The sequence below is a fragment of the Mus pahari genome, chromosome 17 (assembly GCF_900095145.1).
Source record: "Mus pahari chromosome 17, PAHARI_EIJ_v1.1, whole genome shotgun sequence".
Classification (NCBI taxonomy): Eukaryota; Metazoa; Chordata; class Mammalia; order Rodentia; family Muridae; genus Mus; species Mus pahari.
Window position 1 is genome coordinate 14883508 of NC_034606.1, and position 24697 is coordinate 14908204.

The 24697-nt window shown below is 33.7% G+C and overlaps 1 protein-coding gene across 4 annotated transcripts in view; it reads right to left on the bottom strand.

Annotated features, from left to right (window-relative positions):
* Positions 1 to 24697, bottom strand: part of Csmd3 (CUB and Sushi multiple domains 3) — a 1165720-nt gene that overhangs the window by 911016 nt on the left and 230007 nt on the right. For all 4 annotated transcript variants that reach the window (XM_021216672.2, XM_029547950.1, XM_029547951.1 and 1 more), the window contains exon 4: positions 17876 to 18070. In XM_021216672.2, coding sequence (XP_021072331.1) covers positions 17876 to 18070 — 195 coding nt within the window. The remainder of the gene's footprint in view (positions 1 to 17875; positions 18071 to 24697) is intronic.

Consider the following 24697-nt stretch of genomic DNA (forward strand, 5'->3'; position numbering starts at 1 on the left):
AAAAAAAAAAAAAAAATAACGATGAATTCATGAAATTTATCAGCCTGATAAAGCTGTCTCCTGAGAGGCCCTGCCAGAGCCTTACAAAAACTGAGGTAGATGTTTGCAGCCTTCCATGGGACGGAGCACAGGGTCCCTAATGAAGGAGCTAGAGAAAGTACCAAGGAGCTGAAGGTGTTTGCAGCATCATAGGAAGAATGGAGGAACAACAATATGCATTAACCAGTACCCCCAGAGCTCCCTGGGACTAAACAACCAATAAAAAAAAAAAAAAAAAAAAAAAAAAAAAAAAAACATGATGGGACTCATGGCTCTAGCTGCATATGTAGCCAAGGATGACCTAGTTGGTCATCAATGGGAGGAGAGGCCCTTGGTCCTGTGATGGTTGTATGTCCCAGTATAGGGGAATGCCAGGGCCAGGAAGGAGGGGTGGTTGGGTTGGGGAGTAGGGAGAGGGGGGACAGGATAGGGGATTTTCGGAGGGGAAACTAGGAAAGGGGATAACAAACATTTGAAACGTAAAATTTAAAAAATCTAATAAAATATTAATTAATAAGGAAAATACAAAACAAGCAAACAAAATCAACCAATAAAAGAAAAATTGGCAATTGTTTTCTGAAAAAAAAAAGAAAGAAAGAAAGAAAGATTTCATCTGATCTCACCTGCTTACAGACAGCCACCCACATTATCCCTTGTGATTAAGAATTGTTAAGAATTGAAATGTCACCTTGGTAGATTTTGTCTTTTGATGAATATGTATTTTCCTTGTGTAATTATTATGATTAATTTTGGCTTGAAGCCCATTTTGTTAGATATTTAAAATGGCTGTGCCAGCTTGTTTCTTAAGCCCATTTGCTTGGGGTATATTTTTACAACTCTTGACCCTGAGGTGATGTTTATTTTTTATGTTGAAGTGTGTTTCTATTATGCAGCAAAAGGAAGGGGTCTGGTTTTGCATGTCTTCTGTTAGTCTTTGGCTTCTTATTAAGGAATTAAGCTCAATGATATTGAGAGAAATTACTGGCCTCTGCTTGTTCAGTTCTGTTATTCTGTTGTTTTTATTTTCAGTGTTGTTGTGGATGGTAGTAGTGCTAGTGGTTGTGGTATATGTATGTGCACTTTCCTTCTTTTGATTTTTCTGGTCTAGAATTAGTTATTACCTGTTTTTCCTGAGTGTCATTAACCTACTTAATTAGAAGTTTTGTTTCTAGCACTTTCTGTATGACTAGATTTGACATAGACTTCTTTCAATTTGCTTTATCATAAAATATGTAATATTTTCCATCTGTGGTAATGGAATATTTTGATAAGTATCATAGTCTTGGCTTACATCTGTGGTCATTTAGAGTCTGTAGCTTATCTGTTCATATCCTTCTGCCCCATACAGTCTCCAATGAGAAATCAGGGGTAATTCTAATAGGTCTGTCTTTTTTTTTTTTATTATTACTTCGTCTTTTCTTCTTGTAGCTTTTAATATTCTGTCTTTGTTTTGCAAATTTAATTTTTGATTATTATGTGGCTAGGGGACTTTCATATCTGGTCCAATCTATTTGTTGTTCTGTATGCTTCTTGTATCTCTTTGTTTAGGTTGGAATTTTTTTTCTATGATTTTTTATTTTAAAAATAATTCTTGGGTCTTTGAGCTGGGTCTTTTTTTCCCCCTCTATTCCTATTATTCTTATATGTGTTTGGTCTTTTCATTCTGTCCCAGATTTCCTGGACTTTTTGTGTCAGGAGTTTTCTAGGTTTAACATTTTCTTTGGCTACTGTATCCATTTTTCAATCAAATCTTTAAAGCCTGGTATTCCTTCTTCCATTTCCTGTACCCTGTTAGTAAAATGTTGTCCAGTCTAAGTTGCCCATGTAGTTTGAAATCCCAAATTTTTCATTTTTTAAGTTTCCTTTTGTGTTTTTTTTATTAATTTAATTTCTGTCTTTAGTTTTGAATAGTTTTATTTATTTTTTGACTTAGTCAGAGTTTTACTTCTGTGAACAGACACCATGACTAAGGGAACTCTTATAAAAACAACATTTAATTGGGGCTGGCTTACATGTTCAGAGGATCAGTTCATTATCATAAAGGCAGGAGCATGGCAACTCCCAGGCAGACCTGATGTAGTAAGAGCTGAGAATTCTACATCTGTCCAGAAGGCAAACAGGAGAAGACTGGCTCCCAGGGAGCTAGGATGAGGGACTTAATGCCCATGCCCACAATGACACACTTCCTCCAAAAGGCCCACATCTTCTAATACTGCCACTCCCTGGGCCAATCATATTCAAACCACTACATCTCCTTTAATTATTTGTCTGTGTTTTCCTGGGTTTCATTGAGGGATTTATTCTATCATCTTCATACAGGGTGCTTTATTGGTGAGGGGGAGAGCTTCAGCTCTGTTGGAATATTTGTTGCCTACTGTGGTAGGGTATCTAAGGTCCAGTGGAAACATATTGTCCTGGTTGTTATTGATTGTGTCCTATACACGTGTCTAAACTTCTGGGTTTGGGGGTGATCATAATTCTAGGTGATATTATCTTGTTCTGTCTGTGTTCAGTGAGTTTTTTGGTTTCCAGAGTTTGCTTCCTCCCTAGAATTTAGGAGAGTGTAGTAGCTGTGTGCTGTCTGGTAGAAAAATCCCAATGGCCAGTTTTTATCCTGCCCAACTGATGTGTTTCCAGGGGACATGCATTTGACTTGGAAGCTGAGATAATGAGATGAGTTTACGGGAAAGATTGTGGGAGTTATTTGTGATCCATTTTGGATAGGGTCAGAGAGGAAAGGTAGACCACAGCATATTCTACACTATAGAACTGAGAATGAGATTTGGAGTATTGGATATTGTAGGGAGAGGTGGCAGAAGGAGAGGTGTGGTACTGCCATGCACCTACTTGTTGTCCTAGGAATTGGCCTTAGGGTTAACTGGCGGTGCCTGGTGGGATTGAGGGCTGGCACAAAGCAAGATCAGGGGTTATAAGGGGAAGACCAGTGGGATACATAGGAGATGGGAACAAGGGACAGAGGAGGGTGTCATAGATGTTCTCCTGCATAGCTGGAGATAAGACTAGTCATTGATTATTTTCTTAGTGAAATTTATGTTAGTTATATCTTTCTAGACAATTCAAAATTGATACTACATTAGATATGTATGCATATGTGGTGGTAAAAAACACTACTTATTAGCAAAAGATGTAAAATAAAAGAAATATAAACACTCAAAGTTACTGCTGAATTAATATGTTAAATTGATAGAGACATAATCAGATGAAACTAACAAATAGCAAAATATCATCATAGTAGATGTTAAAATAGAGTTTAGTATCATGTTCACTTTATCCAGTGCTGCCAAATAAGTCCAAGATACCTTCATGATAAATGCCTTGAAGGGATATACTTAAATATTATAAAGGCATATTACAGTAAATGTATTGTCAGCCTCAACTTAAATGGAGAGAAATTCAAAGGAATTCCACTAAACTCAGAAAGAAGACAATATTCAACTTTCATACTTATTTCATATAGTACTTGAAGTTTTAGCTAAAGCAATATGGAAACTGAAAGAGGTCAGGGAGGTATAAATTGTCAAGAAAGAAGTCAAAGTATTGTCATTTGCAGATACCCCCAAATTTCAACAGTATACTCCCCAGCTGGTAAATACTTTAAGCATAGTAAATGGATACAAATTTAACCCACAAAGATAAGTAGACTTCCAATATACCAATGACAAGTATACTGAGGGTGAATACAAGAAAACACTTTTCACAATAGCTTCATATAACAAAATGTATTGTGTTAAATCTAACCAAGCAAAGGAAAGACTTGTGTGATAAAAATTTAAAATGTTTGATATGTTGATAAGATATCAGATGGTAATAATACCTCTAATGCTCATGGATTGTTAAGATTAACATGGTAAAAATGGTCACCCTACCTAAAGCAATCTACATACTCAATCCAATCAGTCACCAACAAAATTTCTACACATTTCTTCACACATATTGAAAGGACAATTCTCAATTTCATATGGAAACATATACACACACATACAGAAATACACACACACACAAACACATGAAAAGTATCTATGGTGGCAAAAACAATCATAAATAACGAAAGAACTGTTTTTACCGTTTCTGACCTAAAGTAGTAGTACAAAGCAGTAGTGATAAAATCAGCATCCAGTTGGCATAAAAATAGACAAGTTGATCAGTAGAATCAGTGTGAGACACAGACATAAACCCACACACCCATAGGCACCTTGTTTTTGTAAAGAACCCAGAAATATACAATAGAAAAAAGAAAGCATCTTCAACAGATAGTGCAGGTCAAACTGAATGGCTATATCTATGAGCATTCAAATAGATCCTTGTATCAAATGCATAAAATTCAATGCCAAATGGACCAAAAATCTCTACTTAAACCCAGGTACACATAACCTGATAGAAGAGAAAGGTGATTTTCTTGAACTCATTGACACAGTAGACTTCCTGGACAGAATATATTAGTGTAGGTATTAGATATGCAACTAATAAATAGTACTTCATGAAACTGAGAAGCTACTGTACATCAAGTGACACTGTCATTTCAGACAAAGTAGCAGCCTACAGAATGGGGAAAAAAAAGATTTTTTTTTTATCAACTCCACATCTAATAGATGGCTAATATCCAATATTAAGACCTCAAGAGACTTGAATTCCAAAAACCAAATAAATCAGTTTAAAAATGGGAAACAGACCCAAACAGAGAATTCTCAATAGAGGAATCTCAAGTGGCTGAGAAACACTTAAAGCGGTATTCAACATCCTTAGCCATCAGGGAAATCCAAACCAAAACTACTTTGAGATTCCATCTTAACACCTGTCAGAGTGATCAATAATACAAGTGAGAGCTCATTATGGCAAGGATGTGGAGCAAGAGGCATACTCCTCCACTGCTCGTGAGAGTGAAAACTTCTGCAACCCATAGGTGGGGATTGATTCACCTCAAGATCTAGCTCTATCAAAACCGGACCTATGGCCAAGGAAAACTTCATCTTGCTGTAGAGACTCTTGCTCAGCCATTTTTCTGCTCTATTCCTCATAGCCAGAAACTAAACTATAGCCTAGATATCCTCAACTAAAGGATGTATAAAGAACATGTGGTACATTGGCTGAGTCCTCTGAGTGGATCAGACTCACACATCTTGCTTCGCTCCTTCTGGAAACCGCGTCTGACAAACCAGATATGGCACAGACTAAGAAATTAAATACATCAAAATTGAAGAAGACAGAAATGCAAGAGAAAAATTGTCTGCACTCAAGATAGATGATCGAAGCAGAAAAGTAGGCTGGATCATAAGGAGGCAAGAGCTGCCAATGTGCACTATATATTCTACAAGCATTACATTCTTATTGTACTTCTTTTGTAAGATACAAAGAAGTTGATGAAAAAAAATCAGAATTACTGACCACCAGGAAGGCCTCTCCTGCCTCCCCTGAATCTCCTGTATCTCCTGCCTCCCCTGCTTCTCCTTCCTCCCCTGAATCTCCTGTATCTCCTGCCTCCCCTGAATCTCCTGTATCTCCTGCCTCCCCTGCCTCTCCTTCCTCCCCTGAATCTCCTGCCTCTCCTGCCTCCCCTGAATCTCCTGTATCTCCTGCCTCCCCTGCTTCCCCTCCCTCCCTTCCCTCTCTTGCTTCCCCCTCTCATCTACAGGTCTTTCTGCCAGGGAGGGAAAAGACCGCACATGTTGTTGATAGAAAAATCTGCAGGGAGGTGGTGAAATATAGATTAAAATTCAACATTTATCCAATGTGTACTGCAGGATATAAAATTAAGTTAAATCAGAGTGCCAAATTTGTTATTGTTTAAATGATTTTAATTATTGGAATACAAAATTTTTAATATGCAAATAAAAAGTTTTAAAACCTGAAAAACAGATGACATTGTGAAATTTTCAGGCAAATGGATAGAAACAGGAAAAAAAAATCAAAATAAATAAGGCAACCCCAAACCAGAAAAATAATTATGATATATATTCACTTATATCTGGATGTTAGCCATTAAGTAAATGGTAACGAAGCTACAATCTGTATCCCTGGAGATGTTGGGGAGTAAGTGGGACGTGTGGACCAGGGATCTGCATATAAAATAAATTTTATAGGTATACTGGAATGGGATTGGGGATGAGAATGAGAGGATCAGGTAGGAAGAGAAAGGGGATGGGACTTGAGGAGGGAATGCGAGAAGAGACAGAATTGAGTAGCATTTGAGAAGGATTTGAGGGTTGGTATGTAATCCTAGTGTGACAGAAACTTCCACAATATACAAAGCTTACCCTAGTATTATTTCCAAATAATAAGAGAGGGAATACCCATCCTGAATATATTTTGTCACCAAAGAAAGCTTTCAGTGACAGTACAGGGGGTCGGCCTATAGGAAAACCACGAACTACCCAGAGTGCTACCAAGACACTGGTTAGCTTTCCACAAACTGACCACAAGCCCCCACTGCAAAACAACACACACACACACACACACACACACACACACACACACACACACACACATTGAGCATGGGGATATACAGCTAGTACCGACATTGAACTTCCATCCCCATGTTTTAGTACTCTCTGGGAAAGAAAGGTTCTCTTCAGCGTACTAGAAGAGAAAACTAAACAGCAATGCAACCATCTAAGTTTTGATCTACAATCTGCGCTGCCTGCAAAATATACTAAGGCAATGTTGGCACAAACCTGTGAGAGTTATTATAGGTACTTCCAACTGGTGTCTGACTTATACTAAGGGACTCTATGAGTGTGGATTGCACAAAGACCTAGGGTAAAAATGAAACTACTGGTCTAAAAAAGGAACAATAAAATGACTACTAATGATAATTTTGTTATATTTATAGTTAGGTGACTTATATAGCCATTATTAGAAAGGTTTTTCTCTGCAGCAGATGAGAGTACATAGAGAAACCCACAACCAGAAAGTATGCCAAAATAGAAACCTAAACAAGACATCTCCATCAAATGCCTTCCCTCAGAGCTCAGGGCAGCCAATGGAAGAGCAAGCAGAAGGAGTTGGAGAGACTGGTAATTCTAAGGACACCAGTAAACAAGACCCTCTATCAACTCAGCAAAGATCATGTGGTCTCACGGAGACTAAAGCAGCAATCAGGGAGCCTACAGTGAGTACTTTTAAGGATAGTGGTAAATGTGTAAATAAGTGGATATCTGATTCTTGTGGTATCTTCTCTTGTGCTTTTTTTTCTCTTGGTTTGGCTTTACAACTTCATTAAGATATTTTTCATTTTATCTTTTTATAATTTATTTTGGTATTTTAAAAAGTAATTATTCAAAACTGAAGTTCTAATTAAATAATTGAGTACTCTTTCTAGGAAAATAATAGAAAAGTACTTAAGAGTTATTTGATTAACTCAGAGCAACATGATTAGATTGCATTGTTGATAGCTACAGAAGAACAATAAAATGTTCTGCTAACTTACTTTGGTTAAGTGTCACAAAATACACAAGGAAACTTTCACCACCAATGTACGATTCACAAAGCCCATCCTGAGGAATGTTGCAAGAGAACACATACCCCACTAAGTTGAAAAGTTAGTAAATGACATTTACAAAGGTAGGTGATGTCATTGTGTTTTGTCTTCTGAAAATATAAGTTGATAAAAATGTAAAAATAATATTTAAAATTATGAACTCAATATCTCATTTGCTTCTCTCTAAAGAAAATGCTAATGAGATTTAAGGGTTGTTCATTTGAAAATCCATGAATGGATTGGGAAGTAATATTACTAAACTCTCTTCAACATTAACACTGAAACAAACTCAGCAAGGTTAGTTAACATTAACATCTATAATTAATTTTGTGAACAGCAAGCTTTAGCAAGCAAGATTCAATGATCATGATAGATTGTACTGGTAGATTGGAAATCTAATAACTGAGAAAAAATTGGAAAAATTGCCATGATCAGAAACTTTGGGATGTTCTAGTCTATTACTGAGAAGGGCTTCAATATAGCAGGTTTTAATTAAAAATCTTTTGTGAAACTGGCAAGAATTTAAATGTCCACTTACTATAATTTCATCCTCTGTACTCAGTGATCATGTTTAATTAATGTAAACAGGGGTTTTCTTACATTTTTAGAATTCTGGTCAAACTGTGGACTTCATTGACTAAACACCATTGCTCTGTCATTGCTCTTCTAATGCAAAGCAGAGGTTTCCTCAATTATTTTCTACAAGTTACAAAGTTTGGGTTTGTGTTCATATTGGGTGGACACAACTTTTTTCCTGGTGGACTTTTCTTCATGGTGGGCACATGAACATGAAGGAGTTACTTCATTATCAATAGCAGCTATTTTCCACTTCACAAGAGTTCAAACATATATACTGACTCATATAGAGCTAGAGAACAAATTTCATACTCTTTAGTATAGGGTTTCACACTGTCCACAAATCATGCAAATAATAACATGGAAGTTGTCAGTGAGATGTCTTCTTTCCTAAAGCTCAATAAACTTATATGGCCTTATAAACATAGTATGTTACATTTGTTACTGACCCAAAAAAGTACTTCAAATTGTCTCTCTGGATTGTGTTAAATGTTCTGAAACTGATTGATAAAGAGAGAAGGAAGAAGCAAACACTCTTATTACAATTGTGTAGTTAAAATAAAGCAGAGGAACAGGACAGCTTAAAGATGTCATTTAATTTAAAATATATATATGTATAATTGTGTAACTTGTTAGATGTTATTTGAATAGAAGCTTTATATACTTCCAAGGGGTAAGTTTAAAGAAAACTGAAAGAAGTTTTGTCAAGACTAAGATAATAGAAATGGAAACTGAATTCTTGAATCTAAAACCTGGCTGTTCCTTTGCAAGTATGACACCTTGCAAAATTTGAAAAAAATTCAAATTTCTCCATCACTTAATGCCTTTTGTGCTATTTATTGCAACAACATGAGAACAAAGATGAAATGTATTATTATATGTAAAAGGTTTCAAAAGAAAAAAAAAAGGTTTCAAAGAAAAAAACATGACTATATGTTGGGAAAATGCCTCAGTACTTAAAATGCTTGGTACTCAGGCTAGAGCAACATAATTCCAGATTACTATTGCTATATAGTATTTCCTGGTTGTAATTGTGTTCTAAATATGAACAGAATTGATAATGGCCTTATGTCTGTTAATGAAATTTATAAATTTTTGGTATGTAAAAATAACTAGAAACAATAGTCATTTTAGAAGGGAGTACAGAAATATAATCACACAACAAATTAAGAAAGGTTGAATTATAATATGCAAATAATGTATTAATAAATGAAAAATCTACAAATTAAAGGTAAGTATAACTTAAATGTTAATTTTGTAATAATAATTTAGTAGAATTAAGTAAATAACTTTATGCCTTTAAACTGCAATAATGGACTGTCTCTTCAAATCCAGAAATGGTTTAATTTATTTTAAAATTATTAAGATCTTTTGAATGATAATATATAAAAAATAGGAGCACATTAATCCAGGTACATTATCTTTATGTTTGTATTTTTACATGATTAATTTGCAGGCCAGATTCCAGACACACAACCTAACAAAACATTTTTTTTAAATATAGAAAAATGGGGCAGAACTATATTTAGACAGCTGGTTTGTAGAGCATTTGACTTGGCTCATGGCATTAGGCGTGTATCTTTGATTTATATTGTTGTCTAAATACAGTTCTTAATCATCTTCTCAGTGTCAAGATCTATTTGTTTATCATTAAGAAGTTGTAGTATTATCTTCAGAAGCTCATTCCCTAAGCTTATATTACTGATATGATAAATGAACATCATGAAATTATACTGTGATTCCTATATGAAGTTTTACAAGAGATATTACTCATATTGCTTTCTTTTAGTTTGAGAGATTATAATCTAATTATGTTCTTTAGATGTGTTTATATTGCCAATAAGTAAATGCTTACTTGAATGCTGACTCCAAGGATGTAAGAATTCAGAACTTGACTTTCAAATATTAAATTTGTTTTTCAATTCATATAATTTTCATGTTAGTGTTTTTCTTAATTTAGTTTGCCTCATTTGAATTTATGTTATATTTCCACATGTATTACAGATTCAGATTTTCAACCACTTTTAAAATTAGCTACAAATTAAATGTAAGTATGTAATAAGTGGCCTTAATGTTTTAAAGTATGCTGATTTCTTTGTTAACTACTACTCATAAAAAGAGTGGAAATTAAGACAAAAATGCCCTAGACATAGCAATTAACCGATGCAGAAAAGGAAAAAAATCAGCAAAACCAACAAAATGTAGTTTCATTTCAAGTAATCGTTAGAATTTAAAGTATTTACTAACCAATGATTAAAAGAATATTACTCATATTTTGTGTCCATTGCAGAATTTGTGAAGCTTAAGGAACATGAAATGATGATTGAGTTTTGCCATGCTTGATTGGTTCTATCATTCCAGAAATGATGATGATGTAAACGACATTTGAGGTTTGTAAAATTTTCATTGTAAACTTACATCCCTGAAATCTTACTGGCAGTCTTTGAGGTTATATAATAAGTTACCTGTATTAATTTTTTGTGCTCTTTACTTGGTTTGAGGAATGCTATGTACATACTGTTCTCTTCATGAATAGTGCTTCTAAATATTTATAAATTCCAGAAGACGATAAGCATAGAGTTAAGAGAAATTATGGAGAAGAAAATAGACAGCATAGGTGAATGGAGGGAAGGGAACAGACATACGGGTTAGCGATGGAAAGAGGACGGATCAGGTGGGAGGGTGACAAAGGGAGTAAGTAGTAGGAGAAGCGACTGGAATGGGATCTAGAAAACTAGTGCTATAGAAACTCCCAGGAGTCTATGATGGTAATCCTAGTTAAGACTCCTAGCATGGAGCCTGAACTGGTCATCTCCTATAACCAAGCAAGACTACCAATGGGGGAACTGAAACATCAACCCAGCCACAAATTCTTCAGCCTACAAGATATCCGTCTGCCTACAAGATGTACAGGGGTAAAGATGGAGCTTAAATTGAGGAAGTGGCCAATCAATGAGAGGTTCAGCTTGAACCTCATGCCATGACAGTGAACCCATCGCTGACATTGTTAATGATATTCTGTTATACTTGCAGACAGGGGTCTAGAATAACCATCGTGAGAAAGACATCACCCAGCTACTGACAGAAGCTGACACAGAGGAACCCTAGTTGGTCATCAATGAGAGCATAGGCCCTTGGTCCTGTAGAGGCTTTATGCCCCGCCCCGTGTAGGGGAATGCCAGGGCTAAGAAGTGGGTGTGAGTGTGGGTGGGTTGGTGAGCAGGGGGAGGGGGAGGGACTGGGGGAGACGGTCTTCAGAGGGGAAACCAGGAAAGAAGATTACATTTGAAATGTAAATAAAGAAATTATCCAATATAAATAAATAAATAGATAGATAAATACATAAATAAATAAAAGAATAAATGAATAAAAGAAACCTACTATTAAAGCTTCCTAAAACATGCACATGTGAGTGTGTGAATGTATATATATATATATATATATATATATATATATATATATATATATACACATATATATATGTGTGTGTGTGTGTGTAGTATAATATTTGTACATGTGTGAACATGCATGTATATATGTTATGTATATGATATATATAGATCATAGCGCACACATGCACATGCACACACACACACACACACACACACACACACACACACACGTGTTGATTATAGTGCACCTTAGCCTTTAATTTCTGTGAACAGTTCTGCTACAAGTTCCAAAATTCTGGCTGACAAGAGCAAATTACAATGTCCTTCCTTTATTTTTTTATTGGTTACTTTTTTATTTATATTTCAAATGTTTTCCCCTTTCCTGGTTTCCTCTCTGCAAACCCCTTATCCCCTCCCCCTCCCCCTGCTTCTATGAGGATGCTGTCCCCCCCCCCACACCAACTCACCCACTCCTGCCTCACTGCCCTAGCATTCCTCTACTCGGGGTCCTCCAGCCTCCAGAGGACCAAGGGGCTCCCCTCCAAGTGGCTTCCTTTATTCTTTAAATGTAACAGTTGTACATTGTCCTAATTGATTTTGTCCCAACTACTTAGGAATATCATACCTTTTCTAATAGTATGTCATCTATCACAGCAAAACTGTATGTTAAATAAAAAAATTACCTACTAAAAATTTTAAAGCACAAAGTCATAATAAAGAAAAACTGTTCCTGAGTACCTCCCAGAAGAATATAGTTTTATATTTTATGTTTCAAAAAGCTACTTCCTTTTGTGGTTAAGTGTTATTAATATAAATGAAATATGAGATGATTATTTTGTGCTTATCTCAATAAAGTATTGTATATCTTTCATGTCAAATAATTTTATTTCAAGTTTCATCATCCATATCTGTTAAGTCAGCCTTATGTTTTTTAATATTACCACTCAGTGTGTATGTATATGTATAGTAATTTGTGTATTACTTTTTTAGTCAATGGAATTTTTATTTTTCAAATGATTTGAGGTGTGGCTTTTGAGAGATTAGTCATCTAGTCATATAAATGTACTAAATCACATCATGTGATTACGTTTTATTGAGGAAGATGTTTGCTCTTATTTCCTACTATATATACTTCCCCAACTACTATGTTTCATAACAAATACCATTTCTATATTTGGCTTTACATTTTTGTCTAGGATTACTTAAAATTTCTGTCAAGAAAATGGTATGTGCAACAAAGCAATCTGCTGTTACTTCTCCATTAGTTAGTGATTTTCTTATCATATTTCGGGTGAAACATATTCCTTTATCTAGGTAAATAATGGAAAACTTTTCCACTCATAGTTATTAGTTTAGCCAGTTGCAATGTATTTCACTTTGTCCCTGTAGTGTCTTCCCTATAATCCTTTTGCATGTTTGTGATGTCCAATATTCAATGACAATCATCACACTGCACCAATTGTCTGGATCGCAACTGCATTACCGATCTCACATCTCTTCCAACAGGGTGCCATCAGATAAAAAGCATCTCCATCAATGCTTCATGTGTTCACACCCTTTACCTCATCACCCCTTTCCCGGAACTTCTCTGTAAAATCTTGACATTAGAGTTTACAAATAAAGATGTCCCAGTAACTTTTAAAAATTATTTAGTTAATTCAAATTTTAATAATTCTCAACACAAATGGTAATTATTATATTATGTATGACATTAATTATATCTTGGGACATTGATCTGTTTAATATATTTTAAATATGAAAAAGGGGCCAAGATTCAGATGAAACAGTACAATTCATGAATGTCCATTGTAATCATTTTTGGAGTATATGTATCTTAATGCTTCTCTGAATATAGATTCCCATTACAAATTTGAGAAGATTCAATCTAGGATTCTACATTCATTCTCCATAGCCCCAAACTGCTCTTAGTTCATACAAAGTGTTGGGGTCACTAGGTTGAGAAGAGCTTAGGCTAAATGAAATCTCAGTGGGAACAGATTTCACAGAAGCATCTGGTAAAGGAAGGGGTTACAGAAAATGTAATGCTGCAGGTATGAGGACAAGCACTAAGTATCTTTAGACTTTTGCTTAGCAAGAACTTAGCTGCCTTTATCAAATACTAGCAGATGTTTCTGATATAAATGGATCCTGCTTTTCAACATAAAAACACTGGCTCCATGCCTTCAAGGTTGATATGACATTTGTTTGTTTCTTAATTAAACTATCATGACTAGGAAGCAGCAAAGAGCTTTCATAGCAAAGGTTTCATCAAGGAAAGACTTTGTGTAAACGCCATGGGAAGCAATAGGGAGATCATTACAGAATTATCAGCCCCCTGCACAGTTATAAATTAAGGAATCAGTATGCTATCAAGTGAGCAGAAGACGGAGGTATGGATTAAACCATGCTCTGTATTACCCTTTGAACAGAATCTCAATGGCACATTCTGAAAACACATTAGTTCTCCATTCTTTACATTTTAATAAAAGTTGGTTGGTGGGAGATAAAGTTGAGCATGGAAAATTAGATCATGTGCTCTGTGAAGTATGACAGAGACTCTGTGCTTAGCTAGTGAATATTAGTAACACATGAGAACTACATTTAAGGCTGGAAAAGAAAATTTGTACTTTCTACATGAATTATTACCTCACTGAAAATGTGCTTGCTCTATATAGTTCATATTTTTAGTAATCCTCTGTGAAGCTGTATCTTAAATTTCTGTCCCCAAATGAACTTCTAGCCCCTCAAATAGGAGACAGTAATGCTTTCCTCATAAAGGTGCCCAACTTCCCTACAGATCCTACCATTAAATCAATTATCACACATTATTGTAATTGCTTGATTGCATTACAGTCTGTCCCATTGGACCACAAGCTCTTAAAGGCAAGAGTTGTTTTTTAATCAATCTTTGGTTCCTTGGCATATAAAATGCTGCTTTTCACAAGGTAGGTTTTTAATGAATACATTTAAATGAGTAAATGCATTCATTAGTTTTAGTAGCTGTGAAAAGAAAAGGTGAGCTTGGCAGACTGAAGTTAAGTAGGCAACATTTACAAACACAGAGGGTGCCACTTTTTGATAAATTAGAACTCACAGAGGTTACGATGAAAGTCAAAGTAAGTGTGCCTGCAGGGCCTTGGGAAGCATGAGCAAAGGAGTAGGGTGTATACTCAGGCAAAAAATTTAACCTTGGAATAGAAAGGAAATCTCAACAAAATGAAAGAGGAATGAAAGGGAAAGATAAGGTAAGAGTTGCAAAGTGGATTAATTGAGCTAGATGCACCTGTTTCCGTGATTGCATTAAACTCTAACATGGCTGAGGCTATAATCATTCTTTAAAGAGTCTTGAGATAGACCTGAATGCCTCATGAATATCTTTAACATTAACTCAACGTGACTTTGGTCCTTTTAGCCTCTATCTGTTCACCATTTTATTACTAAAGCAGTAGTTTTCAAGTAGACAAGTGAAGTATGTAAGTCTCGCCAACGATCTAGTCAGTTGGTGAAACAATGAGTTTTTAGACTAGAATAACACTTTTTTTTTTAATTCCAAAGTCCATTATCTGAATCGAAATGGGCGAATAATCCTGCATTAGAGATTAATATAATGTTGATGATAATTTATTGTAAATAATTGAAGTATATTTTGTTTTCATTTGAATCCCCTTTAAACACTTGATTTTTAATGTTTATGAAATATTTTAGTGAATAAATTGTGTGTTTGTTTAAAATATGTACATATACATATATATCTTTATATATGGCATATATGACATATTATGTGATTTTATTTCTCTTTACTATGAGATCAGTTGTTCTCTCCTGGGTGTAATTTAATTATTTGTAGTTTCAATGTATGGTAATTGAACTTTCAAATCTTATACTTTGGTATAGCGAAAACATTTCAAGTTTGACTTTTCTATTAACCCTCTTAAATCCTGAGACGTTTCTCCACTGGCATTCTCATAGGTCTGCACATCTTTTGAACATATTTCATCTGACCTTTGAGTAAGACTATCTTTTCACAGACATCTGTTTACAAAACATTCTAATGTCTTCCAACAGTGCTGAGGACAAAATTTGCTTATAGCCTTGGAAGAGAGAGATAATGGCTCCCCAGAGATCAAATAAGACACACTGCCACACATGAACAATTCAGGTTCACACCCAGAGGAGCTTGCTTCCCAGGATGTGAGCAGACATCTCACACCTTTGTATCGTTCTGTAGAATGGGGAATTGACTGTTGTGTATTGTAAATAGCGCAAAATAATATTTTGAATCATGGCTTTGTAGTTCATATAAAAACTGTCAATTTTTAACCTAAGAACATGTTTTTCATGGCCAGTCATAAAGGTGAAAAGGAGAACTTGTCCATTTCAAGATCTTTATAGTCCCCTATGCTTCATATTTGACTAATCTTGACCAATTATCTTTTTTAATATATAGTGTTTAATTTTCTATTTTTCATTTAAATCATGCGATGCTTCTAATTCTTTAGTGGCTTGCAGTGCTTGGCATAAAACCTACAATAGTAATCATAGCAATGGAAGGAACAGCAGAGGCACTAAACAACAATACGGGGAAAATACCACACAGAGACCAGCTTGGATAGAATGTGGATATCCCACATACAACAATAAACAGCGTGGAGAGGCTGTTTGTTTAGCATTGCTACAATGACAGCGATTTTGTTTTGTTTTGTTTTGTTTTGTTTTTTAATTCATCTCATTGACCAGAGAAACAATAAAGTCAAATTGTTCATGTGATTTTCCTGAGACCAATCATATTCTGAATGCCACAGCTGGCAAAAGACATTATCTGTGTGTGAGTTAAGAACAAAAATATTTGAAAGGCAGTTTGATGGTCATAACATGACTATTAGGTAAAAATGTAGTAGTAGCTTGCCTATTTGGGCACACGAATTCCCTATAGTGGGCTTTTAAAAAGCTTTTCAGTGGCAATTGTAATTTTTTTTTCCTTTTGGCTCAAACCTCAAAATGTAATTAGAAAACTATTAGGAATGGCCAAAATATTGTGCAAGTACTGAGAATAAGTGCTATTGAGAGTACAACTCTGAATTGGGTTTTAAAACATGTATTCAATGTGAACATCATATGCGAGCATAGGAAGAATGTTGAAGGAGGAGGATGGGGAAGAGTAGTATGGAACAGTCTGTACGGTAGGGCATGGATGTTCAACTCCTGAAGTCATAGCAGCTGTGACTAACTGCAGAAGATTGGATATGGTAACATTTATTAACAAGTAGGAGGTGTTGGTACTAGACATCCCTTGTTATTTTTGATCTATTGGCAGTTAATGATGTGTAAAGAGAGGGATCTTTTGTAGTTATGTAGACATTGGTTAAGTTTCCATTGTTCTGGTAAATAAGGTCCATTACCCATCTAAAAATAATTAAACAGGTAGGTTTCGCATATACATACAAAAGCCTGAGAGTGTGGAATAGAATAAAAATACTTCATATATATACATGAAGTTATTTGTTTATTTGTGGATAATTTCATTGGTTACTATGCTTTTTTTCTAGTCATGTGCTTGAGGAAAAGTATTCTATATGGGTAGTTGCGCACTCTTACCTAACAGTAGTCAGGAAGGAATTAGAGAAACACACCTCAATAGACTGTTGAAATACATCATGATAGGAAAGAAAGTGCAGACTGAACAATGTTGATCTCCTGAATTTCTGAGGGCAAGATTAGTGTATAGAGTTAATACTTAAAACTTTCCAGACATTAAACCTTGAACCATTACGAATGCTAAATGTAATTCTATTTCCTTCATGAAATAAGTAATTTTATAGCATCAGTTTTAAAATATAAAGTATTGCTATCACAAAAATATTGTGCCAAATTCTGTGAGAAATTTTAAAAGATTAGGAGTCAATATTTCTCAATTGAAGCAAAATAATGGGCATGACAGCTTATGCAAGCAATCCTAAATTTTAAACATCATAACCTCTATGTGGTTTTCTAATATGAATTAGAAAATATGTATGCATGCATTCTATTGGAAACATAGAAATATTTATGAATAGAAATAGCTCAGGCCACATAAAAATACTTTTGTCTTAACCAATGTTCATTATGTTTGTACATTTTTTCATTCAGTACCTGAAATAAATAGATGATATATGGTAGAGAAATCTAGAGTATAAATTGATAATAGGTAGATTATAAATATTATAAGTAGTTATGCTTTATATTCTCTTACATTAACAGGTTTTCATTATATTCTAATATATATTTATATACATATACATATACATATATATATATAGAGAGAGAGAGAGAAGTAGATATAAGTATAGATATAGATAGATATAATATATGAATATATTTGTTCATTTATTTTTACCTCTGCAGATTGGAACAGGGAAATCCCAGGAAGCTGTATTAACCGAATTGGCTATGCAGGTAAGTTGAGGATGGCCATCAAGTATATATCCAGTTACACAGCTGTAGCGTATCTTGTCCCCAACATCAAACCTTGTACCATACAGTACACCTTTGGGTGGAACTCCTGGATTTCCACAGGAGCTACTCTGTAATTCTGTAGTAAGGAAAGAATAAAAAAAGGATTTAGAGTTATTACAATATATTTAATGTTATAAATTACATCTAGGTTTTATCATTATTTTCCTATGGAGAAATGTTAGACTGAAATTTAGCATTTTCATGTTCAGTACAGACAAGTTTAATATTGGTAATGTGACTAAATATCACTGCATCAGAAATGGAATTAGATTTACTAAAAGTTTTTTATGCCTTATATAATTTAGTCTTCATAGCAAGCTTTAAAATACTATCATATTTTACAGAGCTTTAAAACTGAGATCAATATAATTTATATCGTTTCTCCAAACTAACATTTTAATGATAGAATGATGGATATTTCTACATATGCTAAACTTCACAAAGAAAACATGCACAAGTTTAGTAAAGATATTTTATTTAATTAATAAACTAGTAAAAGATGAACATATTTTTAATGTAAGTAATTTGATAACATTTCAGTATTTGTTTTAATTTGGATATTTAATAACAAATTTAGTAACAAATGAATGGACATATAATATTTTAAATGAATCAATATAAAAACTGGGGTATTAATTACATAAATTTAGAAAAAATTCAATTTTATTATAAGTTGAAAATGGAGATTTAGATATATTAGAAATTGTAGAACAATGAAGCTAGCAATGATATATTTATTTACATTAGTTTTATAACATACATATGTTATAGAACATATATATGGCTTCTTATCACATGTAATTGACATTGTAAATATCAATCAATTAAACTAAAATTAACTAATAAGGAAAAAAGTAGTTTAGTGATTTGAGTAAATTGTTCAGTTACTGGTGCTACATAAATGTTAATTTCCCAGAAGGATAATTTTACTATAGTTCAGAGGCAATTAAATCTTAGGTGAGTTAATTAAATGTATACTTTCAAAATTTCAAAATAGCTAAAAATAGACTAGTGATATAAAAGTGAATCATGTTCCTTTTTATAAAGGTATTTTTTTCTTTTTTTCGTTTTTTTTTTACCATTTATTTTTTTTTTATTATTATCATTTTCTTTATTTACATTTCAAATGCTATCCTGAAAGTTCCCTATACCCCACCCCCGCCCCTGCTCCCCTACCCACTGTTTTCAACTTAAAGGGCCAGCAAATATCTTTATAAAGATATTGATACTATGTCAAGCATTAGTAAGTTCCTGGCAAAATGGTTATGTCAGGCAAAATCATTCTAAGTTGAAATTATCAAAATGAAAAAAACATATAAAATAATAGATAACTGAAATGTTATAAAGCCAGAATATGTATAGACATAGTTTATAAATTCTTTGTTACTTGCTTCTAGTAATTGTGGTATTTTTTTTTCTTTACATTCTGTTTTCTCTTGTGTTATATGCATGTGTGTGTGTAGGTTATGTGTTTGTGTGTGTGTGTATTTATAAATGGTCATGGACATGCATGTGTACCCCAGAACACATGGTTGCAAGAGCAGACTAGCTATATTTACCTACTTCTTTATTTTGCCTATTGCCTTGAAATTCACTTTCACTGAACTAGAAGTTAGTAATTTTTGCAATGTTTTCTAGCCAGTGGCTGGATTTATTGACACAGGCAACCATGCTCAAGTTTTTATAAGGGTTTCAAACTTGAGCTATAAATTTTGAAGAGAAAATGCTTTTACTCACTCTGTCATTCTCGTGCATCTGGTAACATTTTCACCATTCCATTAATTAATTCGTATAATTTTGAATGCTTGTGGAAAATCCCACTGATTAATTTAAAGTATATGGTCAATGTACTTGATTAACAAATGCAATAACAATGGAGAACTTTGAACTAAATTATTTGTTTTATAAGTAAATTATTTACTCTAAGTTTATAATAGTTATTTTAAGATCCTACAAGTATAGGAAATTAAAGAACTTGGCTAACATTTACTAAAGGGTTTATATAAAAAGTAGGTCACCATCCTAAGCAAATATTTAAAAGATATTTAGAATATCAATAGTCAAAGGTAATTATTCCTAAAACTTTATTCCCTCATATATTTTTTTTTTACTATTGTGTTCATTATTGTTTAAAGATATAGTCTACATGTGGAATTCCAAAAATACTTCAAACAGATTTATTGTCTGTGGATTTGAGCAATTAAAAAGTATTCAGACTAGAGAGAGACAGATGGCTCATTGCTAAGAATGCTTGCTACATAGCAAGAGGAAAGGATTTTGTGTGCCCTTCACCCATGTGAATACCAAGGTGCAGCCATAGACCTCTGTAGCCCCAACACTGGTAATATGGTAGTGTACGACACGAGAGAATTCATGGCTCTTACTGACTGCCAGTCCAACCTAAATATTACAACCTCCAGATGGAGAGAGAGAGAGAGAGAGAGAGAGAGAGAGAGAGAGAGAGAGAGAGAGAGAGAGAGAGAGAGAGAGAGAGAGAGAGAGAGAGAGAGAGAATAGTCAAGGATATAGAGAAGAAAGCAAGAGATAAAGCTCAATTTGCCTTTCTGATCTACACATAAACAGAGAGAGGGAGAAAAGAGAGAAAGAGAGAGAATAACATGCAAGTGTATATATATACACATATGTACAACCCAACGCATGCAGCATGTTTTACATGTAACAAGAGTATTTTTTAAAAAATATTTCATTTTCTGGAAATTTTATACAAATAATACTAAGGTTAATAAGTTTTGATAAATGGAATGAAAACTCAATCCTTTGAGTAGAGTAATAATAAAGGAATCCTTTTAATGAAACTACCACTTTTGACCTTATAATCAAAACACTTCCTCTCCCTTGCACACTCTAAAAATAATTAAGGTCAAGACTTCAATTATCGTAAAGCTATATATCTGGGAGGAAAGGAGATTTCATATGCTTTCATAGGAAATGGTTTGGGAGGGAAATAAAATGAAAGATAGGAAAGTTTACTTTATACCGTTTATGCTTAGTTTCAACTTTTATTTAAACCAAGAATAAATATTGCATTGATGAATAACATGAAGGGGTAACAGGACATATCCCACAGATGAGGTGAATGAATTAGAAAACAATGAAATCATCACAGAATACTTAACTTCTGGCCTTGTGACTGACTAAAATCCAGACCAAAAGACTCTTAAAATGTGTGTTTTACCAAAGAAAAGAAAAGAATATATTCTCTAGAATATGAGAGTATCTACCAATAATCCTTTGTGCACTAAATTATACACAAAGCATTGTCAAATATTTCACATTCAAGAGTCACAGATTGTTGCCCTGTAGATGTTGCTTATGATTATGTACTTTTTTTCCTTCCTTAATCTTTAATAATTTCCCTCTAAGCTCTCTGGACTAACATAGTGAACAAATGAGAAGGCTAAGTCATTAACTGAACAGTTATATAACTTACTTTTCTTATTAATAATTGCAGCTTAATTCTCTCTGTGTGTCTATGTGTTTGTGTGTGTATGTATGTGTTTGTTTGTTTGTGTGTGTGTGTGTGTGTGCATGTTGCAACTTGTGTTGACATGTCTATAGGTGTAAGAATGCTGAGGCCTGAAGATAGTATCTTCCTCTATTTGTTTCTATTGAATTTATTAAGAAGTCTCATTCTGAACCCAATTTTTCAGATATTTACTAGTCTAGCTAGTTCAGTTGCACCATACACACTCCGATTCTACCTCTAGAGGGCTGTTCTTATTGGTGTCTGTCTACTCAGGTGGCCTTTAACTAAGCTCTTTCAGCGAAGGTCAATCTTCATGCTTTTTGTGGAAGCACTTTCTCCGCTGAGCTACCACTCCATTCTCTACAGTATTCATAGGTTTAATCCAAAAATGTAATGCTGCATGCTAAGATTTTATCTTTTTTTTACCAAATCATACAGATAGGTTACAGTAATTTTTAGATGTTCTGATCAGACTTCAGCAACTCCAATGAAGGAAGATTGAAGTGATTAATTGAGTAAAGGAGAATACGAAATAGTCATTTGCAGTTTCAAGTGTTTACAATATGTACTATTTACTCTAAATATTGTGAAGTTACTGTTAAGGAAAGCAGAGATTTAAGTGATAAAATGGGATTGTGAGAAATTCATCAAAAGTTAGTGCCATGCAGTCCCATTATATTTGCTACAAGAATTGCTTCTAATGTAAAGAATAACTGAATCATCAAATAGGTATGGTGACTATGACTGATAGTGAACATATTTAAAACAAATTCTAAGAGGGCAAAATGCAGTATAATTGAGCCTGACACTCATACAGGCAAAGAGGAGGGATCAGGATGGATGTGGGGTGGGGGGTTGGTGGAGGGTGTAACCTGGAAGTGGAATATCAATTGAGATGTAAACAAATGAAAGGATTAATTTTTAAAAAGAGAAAAACCTTTACTTGCATATTCTATCATACAAAGGTTAAAAATGTGACTGAGGAGGATAATTTAAAATTAGTTTAAAAACGCTTCTTGAACTTCAACATATATAAAATGTAAATATAAATAGAAGAAAGTCTATATACCTGCTACGCATATGAATTGTAATCTTAGTATATGAGGAGGGTGCAAAAATAAGACAGAATTTTTAGGATCCGAAGTTTGAAGACTGAACAGATCCCTAAGAAAATGAATCTTGACATCTTTGTTCTCAAAATGTCTGTAAATTTCAGGAAGAAAAAAAAAATCCAGTTATTTTTACCATTGTGTGTAGCCGACATTTGAGCCATTTAAAGCGTGTGTGTGGTTTTTAAACTGGAATGATGCAGTGTTCTTCTTGGGTTTTATCTAATAAATGAAGTACTCGGCAATATATAGGACAGGATTTTACTGTATTAATCATTGTATAGTAAAGTACACAAAATTCCAAAATTATAAAGGATTTTGGATGTAGCAAATATTACTTTGGGAAAGACAGAGGAAGGAAATTCAGATACAATTTTGTTGTTAAAATAGAGTTTAGTGACAAGCTTCTATATATTTTACTATAAATGTGAGATAAAATATTCTGTAATTTTCACAAATAATCCTACTCATAAAAAGCTCTTATTATTTTAATGACAATATCAACATCGCTTTGCAATAGATACTAGTAAAAGAATAACATATATGATTCCCTGCACTACAAAAGCAAAATTCCAGTTTGCATTGTGTGTCAGTCCATAAATATGCTCTCTTTTATGCACTTATGAATTCATGAAACACAGTGCACACATACTCACTATATTCTACTTGGAAGGAGACTGAGGCTTAGGTATTTTAAGCATTTTATCCAAGTCAAACAGCTAATAAATTGTCACTGTGTACTTTAGAGCCTGAGCTGTCTGACTTCAAAGTTCAGGAACCTTTTAAAGATAGACACGAATTGTTACCTAGAGAAACCCAGTAATAATTCTCACAGCACTACTTAGACATTTTTTATGGGAGTGGTCTGAGGTAGTTACACAATACAGGCCCATTGCTGCCCATTTTGATGTTTATATGACGTGATGACCAAAGTTAATGAATCATTACAGAATGTAAATCACCTCATAATAACATGGGATAGAAAATGAGTGAGTAACTGTAAAAGTATATAATAAAAAAAAACTAAGCATTAATGAAGAAGATATATGGAAGGGATTTGATAGTGAAGTAAGCCTTAAAATGTAACCTGAAATAAGATGTAATGTAGGTGAAATTTACCTGGAATGTTCAAAACTGAGTGGCATTAAATTAAAAGCAAGTATATTTGAAAAAAAGAAAAGAAGTATAAGTTTTAAAGTACTCCAAGAAGACTTAGATTTAGTATTATGAAAATGGGATCAGGAAAATAGATTTGAAAGGAAATATTCTGAAAGCATTATTCATAGGTAGATTTTATATAGTGAAAATACAACAAACAAACACAACAAATATATACACACATAACTAAAAAATATAACAAGAAAATCTATTCAGACTTAAACACATGTAAATTTGAGCAAGGCATAAGTGTGTGTGTGTGTGTGTGTGTGTGTGTGTGTGTGTGTGTGTACACTTTTGTGTAAAGAGGTAACATACTATGAAAGACTCAAGAGGGTACAGCAAGACTTGCAAGATAAATGGAAAAATGAGAAATGATGTAAACATATTACTTATATATTAAATTTCCAAAACATACATACACATATATATACACATATGTACAAATTTCCAAAACATATATATGTAAATGAAAACATATATATATATATATATATATGAAAACATATATATGTAAATGAAATCAGGGATATTAAAATTACTTCCCACTTTGGAGTAAATACAATGAAGAATCTTCAAAAGCAAGGTTTTTAACGACTTATCAAGAACCAAACCTGACCTTGAAAATTGGAATGAAAAACTGAAAGAAAGGAAAAGGACATTGTGAGTGCAGAATTGCATAATTATTCCGTCAAAAAAGATGAAGCATGATCCTGCTGAGATCAATTAGCAGCACTTTAAAACATTGTAAAATTATATCTACTAAGGGAAGCAAAATTCAAGTTGCTTGTATTTCTTCCAGAAAATTAATCTCAGAGCTTTATTTCCCAGATGATTAAAAATCATTTAGAAGAGTATAATATCAAATGGAGGTAAAGTGTTTTCTACCTGGTACCTCTCATTGAAAGACTTTTAAAAAGTGCTTGTCAAATAAATGCAGTTTCTAACT